At 35.6% G+C, this 17,870-nt stretch overlaps 4 protein-coding genes and 1 long non-coding RNA gene across 6 annotated transcripts; 2 read left to right on the top strand and 3 right to left on the bottom strand.

Moving 5' to 3' along the window:
* The first annotated feature begins 1,426 nt into the window (after positions 1-1,426).
* On the top strand, positions 1,427-2,787 carry LOC106412258. Its single transcript, XM_013853162.3, has one exon. It carries the CDS (start codon positions 1,970-1,972, stop codon positions 2,591-2,593), a length of 624 nt encoding a protein of 207 aa, XP_013708616.2. The 5' UTR covers positions 1,427-1,969; the 3' UTR covers positions 2,594-2,787.
* Positions 2,788-5,277: 2,490 nt separating this feature from the next.
* LOC106415460 (fasciclin-like arabinogalactan protein 18) lies at positions 5,278-7,649 on the top strand. Its single transcript, XM_013856176.3, has 2 exons — positions 5,278-6,736; positions 7,206-7,649. Exons 1-2 carry the CDS (start codon positions 5,437-5,439, stop codon positions 7,274-7,276), a joined length of 1,371 nt encoding a protein of 456 aa, XP_013711630.2. The 5' UTR covers positions 5,278-5,436; the 3' UTR covers positions 7,277-7,649.
* A 605-nt stretch (positions 7,650-8,254) lies between these two features.
* On the bottom strand, positions 8,255-9,500 carry LOC106414529. Its single transcript, XR_007339583.1, has 4 exons — positions 9,093-9,500; positions 8,665-8,999; positions 8,530-8,584; positions 8,255-8,460 (listed from the first exon to the last, which is right to left on the bottom strand). It is a non-coding gene; the product is annotated as an uncharacterized LOC106414529 (long non-coding RNA).
* A 951-nt stretch (positions 9,501-10,451) lies between these two features.
* On the bottom strand, positions 10,452-13,657 carry LOC106411750. 2 transcript variants are annotated; one of them, XM_013852568.3, is made up of 11 exons: positions 13,512-13,657; positions 13,133-13,273; positions 12,907-13,037; positions 12,710-12,818; positions 12,474-12,513; positions 12,299-12,388; positions 12,121-12,220; positions 11,912-12,036; positions 11,578-11,680; positions 10,942-11,492; positions 10,452-10,863 (listed from the first exon to the last, which is right to left on the bottom strand). In XM_013852568.3, exons 2-11 carry the CDS (start codon positions 13,248-13,250, stop codon positions 10,638-10,640), a joined length of 1,593 nt encoding a protein of 530 aa, XP_013708022.2. In that variant the 5' UTR covers positions 13,251-13,273; positions 13,512-13,657; the 3' UTR covers positions 10,452-10,637. The 2 variants fall into 2 exon arrangements, with proteins under 2 accessions (XP_013708022.2, XP_022575489.2); XM_022719768.2 differs by lacking the exon at positions 13,512-13,657 and having other exon boundaries at positions 13,133-13,469.
* Positions 13,658-15,160: 1,503 nt separating this feature from the next.
* Positions 15,161-16,602, bottom strand: LOC106411793 (dihydroneopterin aldolase 1). Its single transcript, XM_013852620.3, has 3 exons — positions 16,348-16,602; positions 15,576-15,780; positions 15,161-15,478 (listed from the first exon to the last, which is right to left on the bottom strand). Exons 1-3 carry the CDS (start codon positions 16,394-16,396, stop codon positions 15,283-15,285), a joined length of 450 nt encoding a protein of 149 aa, XP_013708074.1. The 5' UTR covers positions 16,397-16,602; the 3' UTR covers positions 15,161-15,282.
* Between the last annotated feature and the right edge of the window lie 1,268 nt (positions 16,603-17,870).

The following is a 17,870-nucleotide window of genomic DNA, read 5'->3' as shown; positions in this document are numbered from 1 at the left end:
TCTGTTTCAATATTCCAATGTTCATGTTATCATGTCCAAACTATTCAGCCCAAATGTTTTTAAATGCCCCGCATGAAATATCTAGTGATGTTTGGCTTTGCTTTGAATACTTTTATTCTTGACACTACCCAAAATACTCAAATATTTGATTTAATATACTCAAAGAACAAGTACGTACTACATATACGATCGTTCAAGTCCCTCTAATTAAGACATGTGAGAATTATCTTTAATTTGTTCTATACATTGTAGCTGGGTCGTGAGGAATCTTCTGATCCAATCCGGTCCATTGCTAGTGATGAGTGTCCTCTTCAAATTTAAAGGAAGACATTTAAACTGTTCATTCTTTCTTCATTTATAGTCTGTTTTAATGTATTTACCTTTGCCCACTTTATGGATTGATTCTTCTCGTCTCTAGTGTGTTGGAGTTATTATATTACGATTATATACTTTTTACATATTTTGGGAGGTAATATAAAAGTTCAAAGGAATCTTTCTAACGATAATTGATGTTTCTATTTTTAAAAGGTTTTACGTAAATAGATCGTGGCAGTGAGCTGTAATTGTTATTTGTTGAACTTGAAAAAAGCAATGTTAAGTGGTATATTGATTATCTCCCGCCAAAGATATGTCTTTTTCCATGTTGTTTTCTTTTATGCTATCTACATAGATGCATGATGCAACTTGTATTCATCAAAATACAGAATGAAAAGAACTCGTATCTTGGTCGTCCAGTGAAAGTAATTAAGAGGTAAAGAAGGAAAATGGATTTATTCTCTAAACAATCCATCATTTAGTATTTTTCTCGCTCGGATGCGAATATTTTCAAGATGGTACGTACTTGCATTGACCTTTTGAAACTTTGTGTCTTAACGGCATGAACCAGTCCCCAAAGAATAAGAAAATAGCTTTTTAAGATAACATATATAACTATTGGTATATACTTACAATTCATAGTGGTACGCCACACTTTATTTTTGTTTGTTTTTGATTAATATATATTCTTACAACGCATCAGTTCGTTGACGAAGATAAGAATATACAAAAAGAAACAAACCAATCAACATCTAACAACCACGGGAAGACTACGTCTAAATAGATTAATCCAGATACTGTCCGATTCTAATACACATACGCGTATATTAATGAGTAATATTAGGATAAGGGGTAATCATTATTATCACTAATTCATCAACAACAAATGTCATCATTTTGTTTTGATTTTAATAGAGCAAAGATATGCTTCTTCTTTTTTTTCTGAAATAAGATTTTGTATATATATGAATAACAACTGTTATAGATCCTTTAAAGAAAAGATTTACGTTTCCAGTTGCAGATATTTTTTTTGGTCAAAAGTTTATTTTACAGCTACTTTCTTTTTCGACAACTAATAATAAGTAAACATGATGACAAAGATGATAAGTATAAATCCAGTAGGGGAAAAAAAACAACCGTATAACTATTGTGATCAGAGAAAGTACCAACCTGAAGAAGATAACAAATATTAGTAAATAAATCTGGTGAAACTTTCTTTCTTCTCTATATAAATATAGACCAAACCATTCATTCACCTTCCTCTCCTTCTTCAATCAGAACCAGACCAATCCTATCTCTCCCTCCATTTCGGTCGACCTCTCAGACAAAATTAAACCTCTGAGTTTTCCCGACAAAGCTTTTCTAATTTTTCTCCTTCAGAACTCAAAAAAACGATTGGAACCAAAACTCATCGTGTCTAATTTTATCAGTTTGGTGTTCTGTAATAATAATTTTTTTCTTCTACAAAGTCACTCGACATTCTCCATTATTTTCTTTGGGCCCTTTCTTCTCGTATCAGCCCCGCGACTGTTTTAATCCGCCCATCACCGGGAGAGATTCCGTTGGTGCTGCGTTTTGAACCGGTCTTAACCATTTGATCTTGAGGAAACTTTGAGTTTTGTAAAATCTCTTTTTCTCCCGACCAAACTGAACAATGAATACAAGGTTACGTTACGATCCGAGCCACATCTCGAGGCAGACGAAACCGTCTGACACTCCATCGTCTTCTCCGTCACGTAGCCACCGGAGACACCCTCTCCTCCAGAGAAGCCTCTCCTCTCCTTCTCCGACAGCCACTTGCGGAGGATCCACACCCGCCGAGTTCTGCGGCGGTACGACGGCGAGTTGCGCCGCCGTGTGCTGCTGCTGTCCTTGCGGGCTCGTCAACCTCCTCGTCCTCGCGGTTTACAAAGTTCCTCGAGGTATCTGCCGTCGCGCGTTACGTATTCGCCGCCGTAAACACCTCGTCAAGAACAGGATCCTTCCGCCGCTTCCGGCCAACGGGAGAGTGTTCCAGAACTCGGAGTTCGCGATCCATCCGGTGGATAGCAACGACGTCTCCGACGAGGACGATGATGACTTCTTGGATCTTAAATACTTCGGAAAATCAGCGGCGGCGGGGCTCACGACGGACTATGAGACCGATGAGGACGATGAGGCGGTGTTGGCGTTGGAGAAAGAGATGTGGAACAGGTTTTACGGTGCAGGGTTCTGGAGAAGTCCGTCGCAGAGAGAATCTGTGTCTTCTCCGAGAGGTTCAAAGTCTTTTTCGTTATAGCCGAGGCCTGGAGGAGGAGGAGGAGGTTGTAAAAGCTTTGTTAATAGTTCTTTGTTTCTTGATTGTGTGTGCAAAGCAATGTGCAAGTCTTTCTTTAAATTGTTCGATCGATCTTTGGTGTGAGATTTTATTTTCAAATGTTTAATGGGATTTTGTGATCATCAAAGATGAAATTTCAAATTTGATTCATGCGATTTTGTTGATTAAAATTTGAATCATGCGATTTAAGTGACATGACATGAAATGTATACAAGAAAATTACGCCACTCCCTATAATAATTTGGCAGATGAATATGATGCAAGGATAACGCTATAAATCGTTTCAAATCGATCTAAACCTTTTAAATTTAAAAGTTGATTACAGGTAGCACTTGCGGACGATTGCGGAATGGTAAAATAATTTTTTTTAAATTATATAAATATAAAAATAAAATATTTAGTTAAAATTTCAAACTGAAGTAATAGAAATACTATAATATATATGTATTATATTTTATATTAAAAAAATATTTTTCTATAATTTAAAAAAAAATTAATAGTACAATTTTATACACACTTGAGTAAACAAGAGTGAAAGGGTAAAGAATAGATTAGGGCTAAACAGAACGGAAGTCTCTTCCGTGGAAACTGTCCTTTTCCTAAAGTGTTTTTAATGAATTTGTAGGTGTTCTGGTGACTGGTGAGAGGCAGTGAAGCTAATGTGGGGGACGACAGAACTCACTTGGCATTAGTGTTTAGCATTAATTCAGGTGTTGCTACCACGACGACTCTCTTCTTCTGCATCTCTAATTACTCTTCTTTCCCTTTCCTTGTCTCGTTTTTTTCCTGCTTTGTTTGTTTTTTCAGGTGTCTTTTATTATAAATCTTCACTAATTCAGCTTTGATGCGACCCTTCTTTATTCCTCCCCATTATCTGGTAAACATCAAATACATCATGCAACTGTTTATACTTCATTTGGTAAACTGAACACCCAAAGGTCCCAAACCGTCTTCAACCATTAATTTTTGACATGAAACTTTTGTTTGGATCAAACATGTCTGAGATTTGTTTTATGGATTAATGGATGTGAAACAAAACTAGAGGATATTGTTATTAACATGGATGGAGGTCATCTAACAAAATAATAATAGAAATTATATAAGATAAAATCTAGCTAGTCTTCTACATGAAATCATGCTTCTATGATTTTTAATTATTAAAATGTTTGGGTTGTTTATTCTTAATATAAAATTTGTCAGGCTATTAAGACCGAAAAATAAAATCCATAGGCCATTCTGTTATCAACTTTTTTATGTTTAGTTACCTTTCGGCTCTTTCGGCAACTTTAACCAATTTGGACCTTACAGTTTCTTTATTATTCAAAGATTCGAATACTTAATTCTTAATATAACAATTGAAAAGCAAAAGGTCGTCAGCAAAATGGATCACATAGGTTTACAATAGAAAATATAAAGTAATGAGCTAAGGCCCATTGATATGACTGAACTCCCATTGATATGACTGAACTCCAATGCAATAAGACAACTCGGGCCTAGTATAAGCAAAACTTTAGTAAGTTGTGTGTGTTAACAAAATTGGGCCTTAATAGGTTATTCTTTTCATTAGGTAATGAGTATAGTTTAGAGCCTTAAAACCCATTAGTCGAAACGCGTGAGTGCACCTTCGAAGCTGAAGTACGTGGTAGAAACAGGTAAGTAGAATTGAGGTGGGACATTACACGATTCACGAACTTAACGTAGCTACCAAAAAGGTGTAATAAGTATAAGAAAATGATGGTTGTATTAGGTCATACACCGACAGCTTCAATTTAAGCCACGTGGTCTTCCCTACTTCTTCGGCTCAGCTTCACATGTCTTTTCTGTTTGGTTGAATTTCTTAATCTCACTATCTATTTAAGTAATCAGTACATCATTAACTAATAACTATAGAAGATGACTGATTATTGATTAACTATCCTTTTATTATCATCTTGATGAGTTCACGGATTGTCTTAGTCTTTATTATAGTAAACTTGAAGGAAAAGTTCAATACCATCACTTTCTCTCTCTACCGTATTTGACGGGTGGATGTTGAACAAAAATTTATTGGAGGCAAATTATATGTAAATATACACATAAAGCTAAAACATGATTTTTAATAGAGAGACAAATAACTAAATCTTGGGTAATTTACAAGAATTTGATAATTTTATAGAGAGCAAGTGACATCTCCGTCAGTCAAAACTCAAATAGATCCGCCAGTAGTTACACATTGCTATTTTATACAGTTGCAACTATATATAAATGAATATCGAATTCTTTAATGTTTTGGTACAATCACCATTCCTTTGTTGCACATGGTCAGTTGATACGTAGATTACTGACCAAAATAAATAGTTACTCAATTGGTAAAGTAGAATTTATCGGAAATGTTCTAATATAAAACTTGTTTGGTCTGAAATAGTAGTACTATTTTTGTCTATTACAAAATAGGTTAATAAAGACAAAACAAAGTGGTGTTTATTTGGTGATTATACAAAAGATTTAGCCAGAAAATAATTGAAACATAATGGAAGTCGAGCTGAGTCGAGCCGAAGGCATAAAAAGCCAAAGTCAGCTAAAATAATTAAAATTTTCAGACACCGTGTGGTCCCCACCACCAGCCTGTCCGAAAACCCAAACTTGTTTTGATACACAACATAGACAAGAAGAGACCAGCCAAACTCACACATCTCTCTCACATCTTTCTTTCTTCTTCTTGCCTGTCCCTCACTCCCACTTTCCGATCACCGACGCTTCAATTAATCACTGAACACGAAGTATATTCTCCACCGAAGAGCATTTTCACAATCTTCCAGAGCACCATGGGTCGCTGCATCTATGGTTGCTCCGCTGTTACTTTCTTCTTCCTCCTCGTCACTGCATCGTCTCTCGAACCGGGCCACCACAACAAAACCGGGTCTGGTCAGATAAACTCAAACTCAGTCCTCGTCGCTCTCCTCGACTCTCGTTACACCGAGCTCGCGGAGCTCGTGGAGAAAGCTCTCCTCCTCCAGAAACTCGAAGACGCCGTGGGCCGTCACAATATTACCATTTTCGCCCCTCGCAACGAAGCTCTGGAGCGCGACCTCGACCCGGATTTCAAACGGTTCTTGCTCCAACCAGGTAACCTCAAATCCCTCCAGACGCTGCTCTTGTCACACATTATCCCCACCCGAGTCGGATCCAACCAATGGCCCGAGGAGAATTCGGTTCGGGTCAAGCACCTCACGCTAGGGAGCGACCAAGTGCTGCATTTGAGCAAAGCCAAAGGAAACGGGAAGAGGCTAGTGAACTCCGCCGTGATCACCCGACCCGATGATTTGACCCGACCCGACGGGTTGATCCACGGGATCGAACGGCTTTTAATCCCCCGCTCCGTCCAAGAAGATTTCAACCGGCGGCGAAACCTCCGATCGATCTCCGCCGTGTTACCGGAAGGAGCTCCGGAGGTCGACCCGAGAACAAACCGTCTCAAGAAAGCCTCCGCCGCCGCCGCGGTTCCCGCCGGATCTCCGCCGGTGCTCCCGATCCAATCCGCCATGGCTCCAGGTCCGTCGCTAGCTCCGGCACCGGCTCCGGGACCCGGAGGTCCACGTCACCACTTCAACGGCGAGGCTCAGGTCAAAGATTTCATCCACACGCTGTTGCATTACGGCGGGTACAACGAGATGGCGGATATTCTCGTGAATCTGACGTCGCTCGCGACGGAGATGGGACGATTGGTGTCGGAAGGTTACGTTCTCACGGTGTTGGCTCCGAACGACGAGGCCATGGCGAAGCTGACGACGGATCAGCTGAGCGAGCCCGGAGCTCCGGAGCAGATCGTGTATTACCACATTATACCGGAGTATCAGACGGAGGAGAGTATGTATAATTCGGTTAGGAGGTTTGGGAAGGTGAACTATGAAACGCTGCGTTTTCCTCATAAGGTTGCGGCGAAGGAAGCTGATGGTTCGGTTAAGTTCGGTTCTGGTGACCGGTCTGCGTACTTGTTTGATCCGGATATTTACACGGACGGTCGGATTTCGGTTCAAGGGATTGATGGTGTTTTGTTCCCTGAGGAGGAAGGGACTGTTAAGAAACAGACTAGTCCGGTTAAGAAAGTTGTTCAACCGAGAAGAGGTACGTTTGATTGATATTTTATTTGATTGATTATGTGTTGTGCGTCTATGGTTTATAGATTATGGTTTCTATGAAATCTATTTCACATAGTCATAAATCATAAATCATTAGATATTTGATGAATTGATCTAATTTCTTGAAACATTAGCATAGTGACTATAATTGGGCTTGAAATGGTAGGGAACATGATTAGGATCGGTTTGAGGATACAAGTTATAGTTTTTGTGATCAAAGTAATCTGTGAACTTCGAATTTTGTATTAATCATGTGCTAATAGTAGAGAGTGATGAGGATAGTATTGGAAGATATCAAACACAAGTAATAATCATTAGAAGCTTCATCAACATTACCTAGAGCATCTTTTCACGTTTCCAAATATTTTAATTTGGTAACAGGAGATTGTGATTGGAATTAATTGATTGTGATCATGAACTAATAATTAAAAGTTGTTTTGTTAATTAATCAACAGGGAAGTTGCTGGAAGTAGCATGTCGAATGCTTGGAGCTATTGGCAAAGACTCGTATTTAAGCACATGCTGATGAATTCACAAACAAGAAGAGATTATTAAAAGACAAATCTCTGAAGAATATCTGTAAACACGCACAAAAGGTTATGATTCGCATGTTCTTAGAGAAGAATGAAGGCTTGGAAGAGAAGGAAAGAAAACGAGGAACATCATCATCAGCAATGTTCAAATCATTCTTCTAAGGAATATGAAAAGAGGGTTTGTTGGGTTTTTCTATAAATATATAAAAAATATATTTTTGGGCAGGTTGGTTTTTGGGTTATAAAAATTGTAATTAGATATATGAACTCTCAATTTTTTAATTGATTTGTGGTGTATGGAAACATAAATCAAAAAGTGGGAAACAAAAGAAAAAGACTTGAGAACCCACTACCACCTTTTCTTCAGTAGTAAGGATCTCTCTTAGTTTCTTTTACTAGGTGTTGTTTTGTGTGTGGGTTGTTTGGTAGGTACTCCACTTGAATGGTATCATTATCATCACCACTTAACCATTTGAAATAGGAACTAGTGGTGCCAAAGCAAATATGTAGTACTTGGTAGGCATAAAATTTGCTTGCCTTTTTTGGTTTTATTGTTTTAGCAAAAAATAAATAAATATGAAAGGTATTAGGTAGGAGCCACAATGAAGCATGTGTTGGAGGGAGACAGAGAGGAGATGAGTTGGCTTATGGCTGTCATGTTAGATATTATTTGATTCGAGACCCAATTACAACCCACAGCTTAAAGCTGTCTGACTTTTTTTATGTGATCATCATTCATGAAGATACATATTTTGTTTCCTTTCAATCGACGACTTTTTGTTTCCCTTTCAATCCTAGTAAAATAGGCTAAATAGCTGTAAGTCTAAACTAGTTTATCAACAGCATGCCATTTCAACCACTTTGACAATAACACATTATAAAATCATAGGTTTAACTTTAAAAATTATGGAGCAAGTAATACTTTTATATGATCATTGGTTGATAGAAACAAAATCTTGCGCTATTTAATATGAGAACGAATTTACAATTAGAAAACAACAAACGAGATCCAAAAAAGCCTTGAAAGGTTTTTGATAATGACAAGTTGACTGTAAAAATGTGGGTTGTTCGTACATCGAAACTAAATTTGCACAATAGCAATTGGACTACCAAACTTTAGAGGCATAAGAGATGAAAACTGTGCTCTACTCTCCTTTGTTATCTGCTTGCAAAGAACCTGTAACAGAATAAAGGTGTGAGAAAGTTACCACGGATTGTTATTACCCCATTATCAATTAGATTGTACCTTTAACGGTTGCTGGATCGTCTTGTGGTCTCATTGCCGGGAAGAGAATAACCTCCTGCATCATTTTTTTTTTCAGTTCATGAGTTGTCCCCAAAACAATTACTCAATAACAAGAGATTGAGATAATATACTGACCTTGATGTTCTGCGAGTCTGTCAAGAGCATGGCAAGCCTGTCTATACCCAATCCCCAGCCACCTGTAGGAGCCAGTCCATATTCTAATGCATTGCAGAAAGTCTCATCTTCACCATCATCACATCCTTCTTCCTCAATCTCAGTAACATCTCTTTGCAATGTGAAGATTCCAACTTTGATTCAATCTCTTCACAACCTCTTCCTTCTTGGCTACGGAACTCATTTGCTTGGCAGGTTTCATCAGTAGAATAAAGAGCTTGACGTATCATCATAGTATACAATGGATCAGCTAAAACTCTCCTGTAGTCATCAGACTTAGCCACCGAACCAATAGTCTGTTTACACGTTCAAAGTGAAACACCACAACATCACACAAACTGTAAATATGTATCAACATGATCCCCATCGTTCAAACTACTAAACGTTACCTTTTACACGGAGCTTTAGATGCTCCATCACTAGCACCAGTATCAATAGAATCCATGGATAGTTTAGAAATCGCTTGCGTGTTTGATCAGCCGAAGAAGAGACAAAGAGAAATTATGTATATCGTCAACGGTGTAGAAGATGAGGAACGTAACTGGAGACGAGTCTTCTTCTTTAGAGGTTTATTACTCTCTTTTCACGCGGGCGGGTACGGCCATTTCATTGTTCGTCGAGAAATCGTCAAGAATTTTTTTAATCATCTTTTATTTTGTTAAATTTATTATTTTTATCTCCACTATTTATTAGCAAAAATTAATTAAATTTTGAAATAGAAAATAATAATTTAAATTCGTAAAACTAATATTAAATTACCTAAAAGGTTTCATAATTTTTTGAAATTAATTAAATAAAAATAAAAAAGATCGACAAGCAAAAGTAATTATATTGTTTATTCTAGAATGAAAAGTAATTAAATTTGTTAAACAAAACGAAAGACAGACATATATAAAGTCAGTCATATATAAGCAAAGAACAATTATGTTCCTATATCTTATTCATTAGTATATACTCTGATATATGATCTTAGCCGTTGCACGGAAGTTTAGTAAAACAAGTGCAACCATAGCCATCTTGACGTGAAATTTGAATGTTTTGACAGTCACAACGGGCAAACGTTTGGCTGGTTCGTGGTGACTTCATTTCATTTTCACACTTCTTGCTTCCATCAGGACCACATCTTCCAGTTTTTCCCTTAAAATATCTGCACGGAGGTATATATTGTGCATCCACTTCTACTGTTTCAAAATAACAACAGGAAAAAAACAATTTCAATGTACATCAACGTTTTAGCTGAACAATGATATTATAGGTTTTGTAAAAAAATATTTTTCTTGTTTTCAAACAATCTTTTTAATAAGATCAATTGTTGTTCTAATTAAAAAATAAATTACCTTTAACATGGTTCAGAACGAGGAACATGAAAATACCAAAAACTATTAATAAAATAGCCAACCTCATGATTCCAAAAAATATGAAAAAATTGCTTTATTTTTTTTTATTTATTTTTGTTAAGAACAAATTGCTTAAGTTGCTTTAGGAAATTCTTGTTTTCTTTATCTCCTAGTATTTATATACTTTTTTGTTCACACGCTAAAAATAGATATTTTTGTTAATTGTTAAATTAAGGATTTTAAATATATGAAAATATTATTTGGGCCAAGTCAACGAGATATAAAAGAGCGGTAATTTCTTTTTTTGGAACAAATACCTTTCAATTTCATTCACAAATGAAGGTTGTTTAGAATTTATTGTTGAACAAGTCAAATATTATCAAAGCATTGATTCTGAAAACAATAAATGGCTAGTAGAAAATGCTTATTTTGATTGAATTAAAAACACTTTATCAATGATATTTGGTTTCAAGAAAGACACTTGTAAACTTTGATGTATTTGCTGAAACACTTGTTGCAAATCTTAAAGTATCCAAATGTGTAACTAGAAACAATCTGATGTTTCCTATATGTTGTAGTATTTGGTATAAACTATTTTCAGGTCCTTCTCATCCATGACCTGATTCTGAAGCAGCCTGGTTTACGTTTTCTCTGCAGAACCGAGCTCTTACCTCCATTTAATCCGCTTGGCTTGTCGTCACTGTTCTCTTCTGTTTGGTTGAAAAGAGTTGTGGCTTGTGAGATTGTTATCCTAGTGACCTCAGGGGTTGTCGTAGGAGCTATTTTGTTGCCTTCTCTTGCAAAAGAACTTGATCCACTTCGCCTGTAAACAATTCTTAAAAGGTCTAAATTATTTAATCCATTAGCAAACATAACTTCTTGAAGTTCCTTAACTTTTTACCGATTGTTGTTGTTGTTGTTGTTGTGGTGGTGGTGATAATGTGTGAGTGACGCTTCATCAAGAACCTCAGTGTTAGGACCTTGAGTACAAACTTTGCTGCTTGAAACAATCTCAGCTCTTTCTAAATGTAGCTTTGGTGATGATGAGGATGCTTCTTCTTCTAAAGATGTTGATGATGTCTTATTATTATTATCTGTTCTGGATTTTCTAACCATTGTTATCACTTTCTCTAATGTCCCTAAAGCTTGCTTCACCTCTGGACTTATGCAGAAAAGTGTTTTACCATTGTAGGTCTTCCCAATGTAACTTTCATCCTCCTCTCCAAAAGAAGAAGAAGAAACACTTTTATTCTCATCTTCATCTTCATCATCACCACATTCTTCTTCCTCAATCTCATGATCATCTCTTTTGCAACCACTTTCATCTTGGCCATGGAACACATTTGCTTGGCAGATTTCATCAGTAGAATACAGAGCTTGACGTATCATAGTATACAATGGATCAGCTAAAACTCTCCTGTAGTCATCAGATTTAGCCACCGAACCAATGGTCTGTACACGTTCAAGTGAAACACCACAACATCACACAACTGAAAATCATTAATTCTATGAACTTAAAAGAAAAAGAAAAAATAACCTTCTTGAAAAGTTTGAAACCGTTGCCGAGGAGCTGCCTAGACACCAAATTTATTAGAGATGTAGGGACCAAGTCCAGCTTTATATCGATCTCCGATATGTATCTACAAAAGTTTCACAGTTATAAATAACCAAAAGTCCACGTCAAGTTTCTGGTTATATATGTTTTAATATTAATGTTCAAAGAAGCTGTTAGGCGGGCAACTAGGTGCTTTATAGGAGATTATTGATTAGCTTGACGTCCAGATCGGGTTTTTAACACCTAAACCGAATCGTTTAGTCCTGATTTACCGCTTAGGCGGACATCTAGAGTGTGACCACTCACTCACATTTACCTTAAGTAACTTCTCTCCAATGACACCTTTTGTATAGCAACGCCGCCTACTAAATCAACCCTCACAGCATCCGCTGCTTCATAAACACCCTTCTTTTCGAAGTTCTCTACTTCTGGTGCTGAGATCTAAAGATGATACTAACAGAGAGTGTGTTATGATAGAGTCAAAATCATTAAGAAGAACTGGATTAGGATGAACACAATTTTTACCGAGTTGAGTAGAATGATGACTAAACCGTCTTTAAAGTATTCGAATAAGAAAAACTGCAAAACAGCTTCTCTGTTTGCCATTGGCCACGGTACTTTCATCCTTTTCTTACAAAACAAAAACATCATCAAAACCTTCAAATTTAGAAAGAAAAAGAAGTTTGCAATATGTGAAACTGACCTCACTAAACATATCTGTTCATTGATATTTTCCTTTTGCAAACTTTTAGTTTTTAAGATTCTGAATGCTGGAAATGCAGAGATTGGCCACCTGTAAGACATAGAATCCATTAGTTCCCATCTCAGATAAGTGAAACCAAAATACGCATAAAATAGAAGGAAAAAGACACTCTCACCATTTCTCGTAGAGTGATGATTCCCATGATACACATAAACCTTCATTAAACACAGTTACAACCCAAATGAATTTTTTTTTTCCAAATATTCGAGCGCTGAGACAAAACTAATATTACATGTTCTGGTTTCGGATTTGAGGGGATTATGGGTTTCGGCCCGCCCAAAACCTCCTAGTTATTTAAAAACAAATATTTTTTTGTTTCCTGTACCAGTTCAAACACTTGAGAAAACTTACAGTCTTGGATAGGGCCATCCATGTAACCTTCAACGAGCAATGTGTGGAACGGACTTCCTTCAAGTCCTTCACGGTACATAACACGACAGTCTTCATGATCATGTTTCACCTGTTAAAAAAGAGGATAATACTTTGCTACATTAGGACAGTTCTGTTTTCAAAGTAAAAAAATCAGAAATAAGTAAATGAAAACATACTTTCCAATCACCACGCGATGCTTCATTGGTTGATTGAGACAAATCTTGATCCTTTGCTGATGCACTCCTAAGCTTCTCAAGAATACTAGATAGATCAGATACTCTTTGATCCAATACATACACACTACACTCTGTTAAAAACAACATTAACGCAAGGCAAATAATAAAGCAGGAGTTTTAATTTTATATATAGCAAACACACAACAACAAGAACAGAAAACGAAACCTTGATCGAGTTGTTGTCTGATTAACGTTTTGAGAGTTTGGTCATTGGTGAGGTCGGGAGACGACAAGGTCTTGTCAAGTCTCTCTCTGTACTCACAGATCTCTCGTTTCTTCTCCATACTCACATTTCAATATTGAATCCCTTTTGAAACAAAAAAAAAATAACACAAAGAATCTTCAAATCAAAAATTAAAAAACAGAACCAAAACCAAAACCGAAAATTTCTGTTATTAGATATTAGATCCCAATCAGTCAATCAAGGTTGATAAGAAGATCAAAGATCGTCCAGATCAAGAAGCTACAATAGGAGAACCTCAAGGGTACGGCAAATTATAAAAAAAGGAAGCTCAAAAGCACAGCTAGCTCCTGATATGCGTTACCTACGAGACGGGAAAAAGAACGTGGAGGTGTTTTCTTTAGATTCTTTCTCTCATTTTCTCGGGAAAATGCAAAAGGGAAAGAGAGAAAAGTCTCGATTCCCAAAGTGAGTACAGTTGCACGCCCATTCGAAACGGATTGAGGTTTTTCTTTTGTTGACTTTTATACAAACTTTTTTTAAAGGTCGGTTAAGTGTCGCTGTCAGTTGACTTATATCAATGAACCCTTCTGTTTTTTTATTTCCTATAAAAGGAATATATCTACTTTAAATGCAAGATGAACTTATGAAGTGTGATTTTAATGCAATCTATATACCAAAACGGAAACTGTTCTATTTTGAGTTATAGTCATTCATTTCACCATAATTATAGCAATGTCTTTGGGGTGATTGGTTGGGATGTAATTGTATAAAATTTACTTTAGAATTTAGTCTGTAAAATTTTTTTATTTAGTTTTAAGGGATATAGCTTTAAAATTTCTTACAGTTAAAAAGATGGGGCTTTAGAAAATAAGATTTTTACAACCATTTTTTGTATGTTTTTGCTGTACCTTTAGTTTTTTTGGTTGTAGCTTTAAAAACTAAATAAAACATGATTGGTAGTATTTAAGGTTATAAATGAAAATTAAAGTTAAAGTCACTTCCTAAACCCCAACCAATCACCCCCTTTGTCTTATTCTTGTGCCAAATCAAATGGGAAGCTAAGAAAAATGCCCTATTACAAAATCAGTTTGTTACTAAATAAAAGAGAGAGGTGCGAATCAGTTTGTTACTTAATCAAAAGTATAAGAAAACAATTGAATGCCCTTTTACAAAAAAAAAAGTATAAGAAAACAATTCTAGTTTTTGTTTATGCATGTAGTCATCCAACATTTATGTTATCTATTTTGAAACATGAGCCAACATGTGGTATGTTGGTCTGATTAGTGTGCTAGAACTTGTAAAAGCATATTGATTTCATAAAACTTGAACACAGACCATAAATTACTTTGATTTTAATAGGAAGTATATAGAATGTGCATGAATGAAATTCTATTTTCAAATTGTGTTAGATGCATGAATCTAAGTTTGAATCGATTTTATAAAAAAGAGAAAAAAAATTGTCGAAGTTGTTTTGGTTATATGGATGTAATCTAAAAATTGTTTTGGAAGAAGTCGAGTTGGGTCTCTAGAGTATAAATCAGGTTTCCATTATATTCTTTAATTGTTTTTGTTCTCATTCTTTGGACTTAGCTGCACGCCTGCACGTTTTCAAAAATCATATCCTATGGTAATGGACATGACCAGCCTAAAAGTTACATAATCAAAACCATGTGTTCCAAACTCGAGTGATAGGCCAAAAGGTTACAGATGTACTATGTTAAAGGCAAGGATGTGACAACTAACACCATAGATAATGTTGACTTATGTTTCAAAAGGTCAAAAGATGTACTTGTATTAAAGACTCGGAGGAAACAACTTTATTTTCAAACATTCTCATTCTTGTTACCGATAAGAAGCTTGCAAACACTATTCATTAGCGTATCTTTGGATCTCACTCAACCACCTGCTTGACGTTGTTGAAACTCTCCATCTCAGTACAATCATAAGGAATTCAATATTGATTTGTGCTGTTGTAGACTAAACAGATTTGTAATGAATAATTCTTGATGCTTGATATCAAAGAGCAAAATAATGAAAGAAAAAATAATTACATTCCATGGATACAATTCTCTTTGTCTGGACAAAGGATTATTGAACACAAAGTTTAGAAGGATATCATCAGTTTCCTTGAATTAGTGTTTTTGCTGTCGGAAAATCTCGACACCTAAGTAGTCAATACCACTCTTGATAAGTGCAACATTTGGCTTCACTAGCTTCACTTGAACAGCAGTTACCCGAGGAAACTTTTCAAGCGTTTTGGACGCGATGCGTTCCGCTACTGCTTCCAAAAGGTTTAGTGGTGGCCCTTCAACAATTTCTTTAGCTATGCTGCATAGATCATTTTCCCACCAATAAACCATAACTAAAGTTAAGACATGGATCAAAAAGTCTAAGTGGGTATATTGGTAAATGGGCAAGAGCTAACCTGAAAATGTCAACGTAACTGATTGTATCTGCTAAGTTGTCAGACACACCAGCCTTTTTAAGACTCACACACGCATCAATGTCAACAAGAAACATCTGCCCCAATGTCCTTTCTTCTGCAATGACTCCATGGAAACCGTAAAACTTTAAACCTTTCAGTAACAGTTTGTCTCCTCCAGTTATTGGCAAATCTTTCTCCGATGTTTCTGTTCCAAGAAGTATATAGTAAAACTGCAAATAAGCCTAACACTGACGAACAAAATATATAGAAATGTTTTCATCCACATGTTCCTTGTCACAATCTATACACACAAGAGATTGCAAAAGTTAAATGACATGTCCTGAGATTTTGGAGACTATAGATGATTTAGTAAGGGTTTATATAATTTATTTTTTTGACAAATTTAAAACCATATATATGTAAATTTTTCCTACAATTTTGGGGACCATAAACAATTGTTTCACCAGCCTATGCTCAGAGAAAGCCCTGACCAGACACTATCTTTAATTACTTATTTTAAGCAAACATTTACTGTAATAAACTCAAACGATCCATCTTATTAGTCCCCATTAGAGCATCTTTAATGTATAACTGACAAATGAAGAAACCACCAAATTAAACAAAGGTTTTGTTTGAACAGTAAATCATTTCAAGGAGATAGTAATTCGAAGATTAGTTGAAGAATATCAGATCCAATCTTCATTACCCAACTAAGTCATAAATGTCCAAAAAAAACATTTGTTACTGACTTGTGATGAGATTTGGGATATACCTTGCGGTTCCAACGTAGCCGGAGCCGTCGTTTCAAGCGAGCTATACATATCTACTCCTCCTTTCACGGCAATGGATTTAAAGAACAGAGAGATAGGAAGAACTGAGTTTTCAAGCGTGAAGAGAAATGAAGCAGATGATAAGGGGGTGTAACCCAATGTTAGGTATTTTATAGGCCCAAAATTCAACAAACATTTTAATCATTTCACCAAACTCTTTCCACAATCATACAATGTGATATTCGTGTTTGGTGAATGGTGATCCAGCTATTCATCTATCATTACTACCCACTATAATGATTATATCGAGTTTTGTTATAGTACCGTATAAGTTTCGTACATTGATAACTAGTATTATTAATGAATGTAAAATATATATATTGTAGACTTTATAAATAAGGAAGATACGCTTGACATGCAAGAGATATAGACTTGGTGAGCAAGAGATATATTTGATACGTAAGAATGTAAACTTGATAGGTACGAATGTATCTATATATCTTTAATATGGTATTGATGTAATTAATCAGGCTGGTGGTGGGGGAGTAAACGTAAGCTCAAAAGAAAATGTGGATTCCATTTGCTATTTGGATTTCTTGATAAATTGTTTTTGGTAATACCATTTCTACCCACTAGAGAAGTCCTCGCTTAGCTTGTAAGTGATATCTAAAGGAGTAAGACCGCATTATGACACTTGTAAATGTTAAAAAAAAAAAAAGGAAGTGCGAAGGGAGTTTTTGGTACGATTTCTCAAACATGGAGAAACTTTTGAATCAGAAATTAAAGTCTGTGTTTTAAACAAAAAAAAAAAATTAAAGTCTGTGTTGTGGACATAGAGTTTGTCTCCTCTTTTTTACAACAACAAAAATTAATGCATTCACACAGAGTTATATGATTGGCATAAAACTGTGTCATCAGACTATATATAAAGGCTTAATTACATTTTTGATACATCAATTGGTGAACCATGATGAGCGCAAAACTTAGATATGATCTCTTAAACATTTGATATTTCAGTTGGTGAAACATGATGAGCACAAATATTAGACATCATAAACCTGAAACATTTGATATTTTCTTTTTTCTATATGCACTTTTATTCAAATATAAAACAAATTTATCTGTTTCACAGAAAGGGCCAGTTTAATACTTTTTATAACACAAAAATGTTATTTTAGAATTTTGATGCAATTTATACTTATTTTAAGTTTAATATTAATTACGAAATGCAATTAATAAAAAAATAAATACATTCAAATTATTTTTTTAATCTATGTGAAAGTTTCAAAGTGACATGTAGAATGAGTGTTTTTTTAAGGCAACATATATTCAACTCTAATTTTTTTTGGTTGAAATGTTAACTTTATAACAACAAAAAGAATTGTACAATTTTTTGATCCTAGACTAAGGAATCAAAAGACATGGAAAGATAGATAAGAGTGACGAGCACAGCTCTACTTTTGCTAAAGAACAACAGAGAAAAATATGTAAGAAAACAGAGGAAAAGTAGCGACTAGAGTCAAAC

The sequence above is a fragment of the Brassica napus genome, chromosome A5 (genome assembly GCF_020379485.1).
Source record: "Brassica napus cultivar Da-Ae chromosome A5, Da-Ae, whole genome shotgun sequence".
In the NCBI taxonomy this organism is placed as follows: domain Eukaryota; kingdom Viridiplantae; phylum Streptophyta; class Magnoliopsida; order Brassicales; family Brassicaceae; genus Brassica; species Brassica napus.
This window is presented reverse-complemented; position numbering and strand designations above follow the sequence as displayed.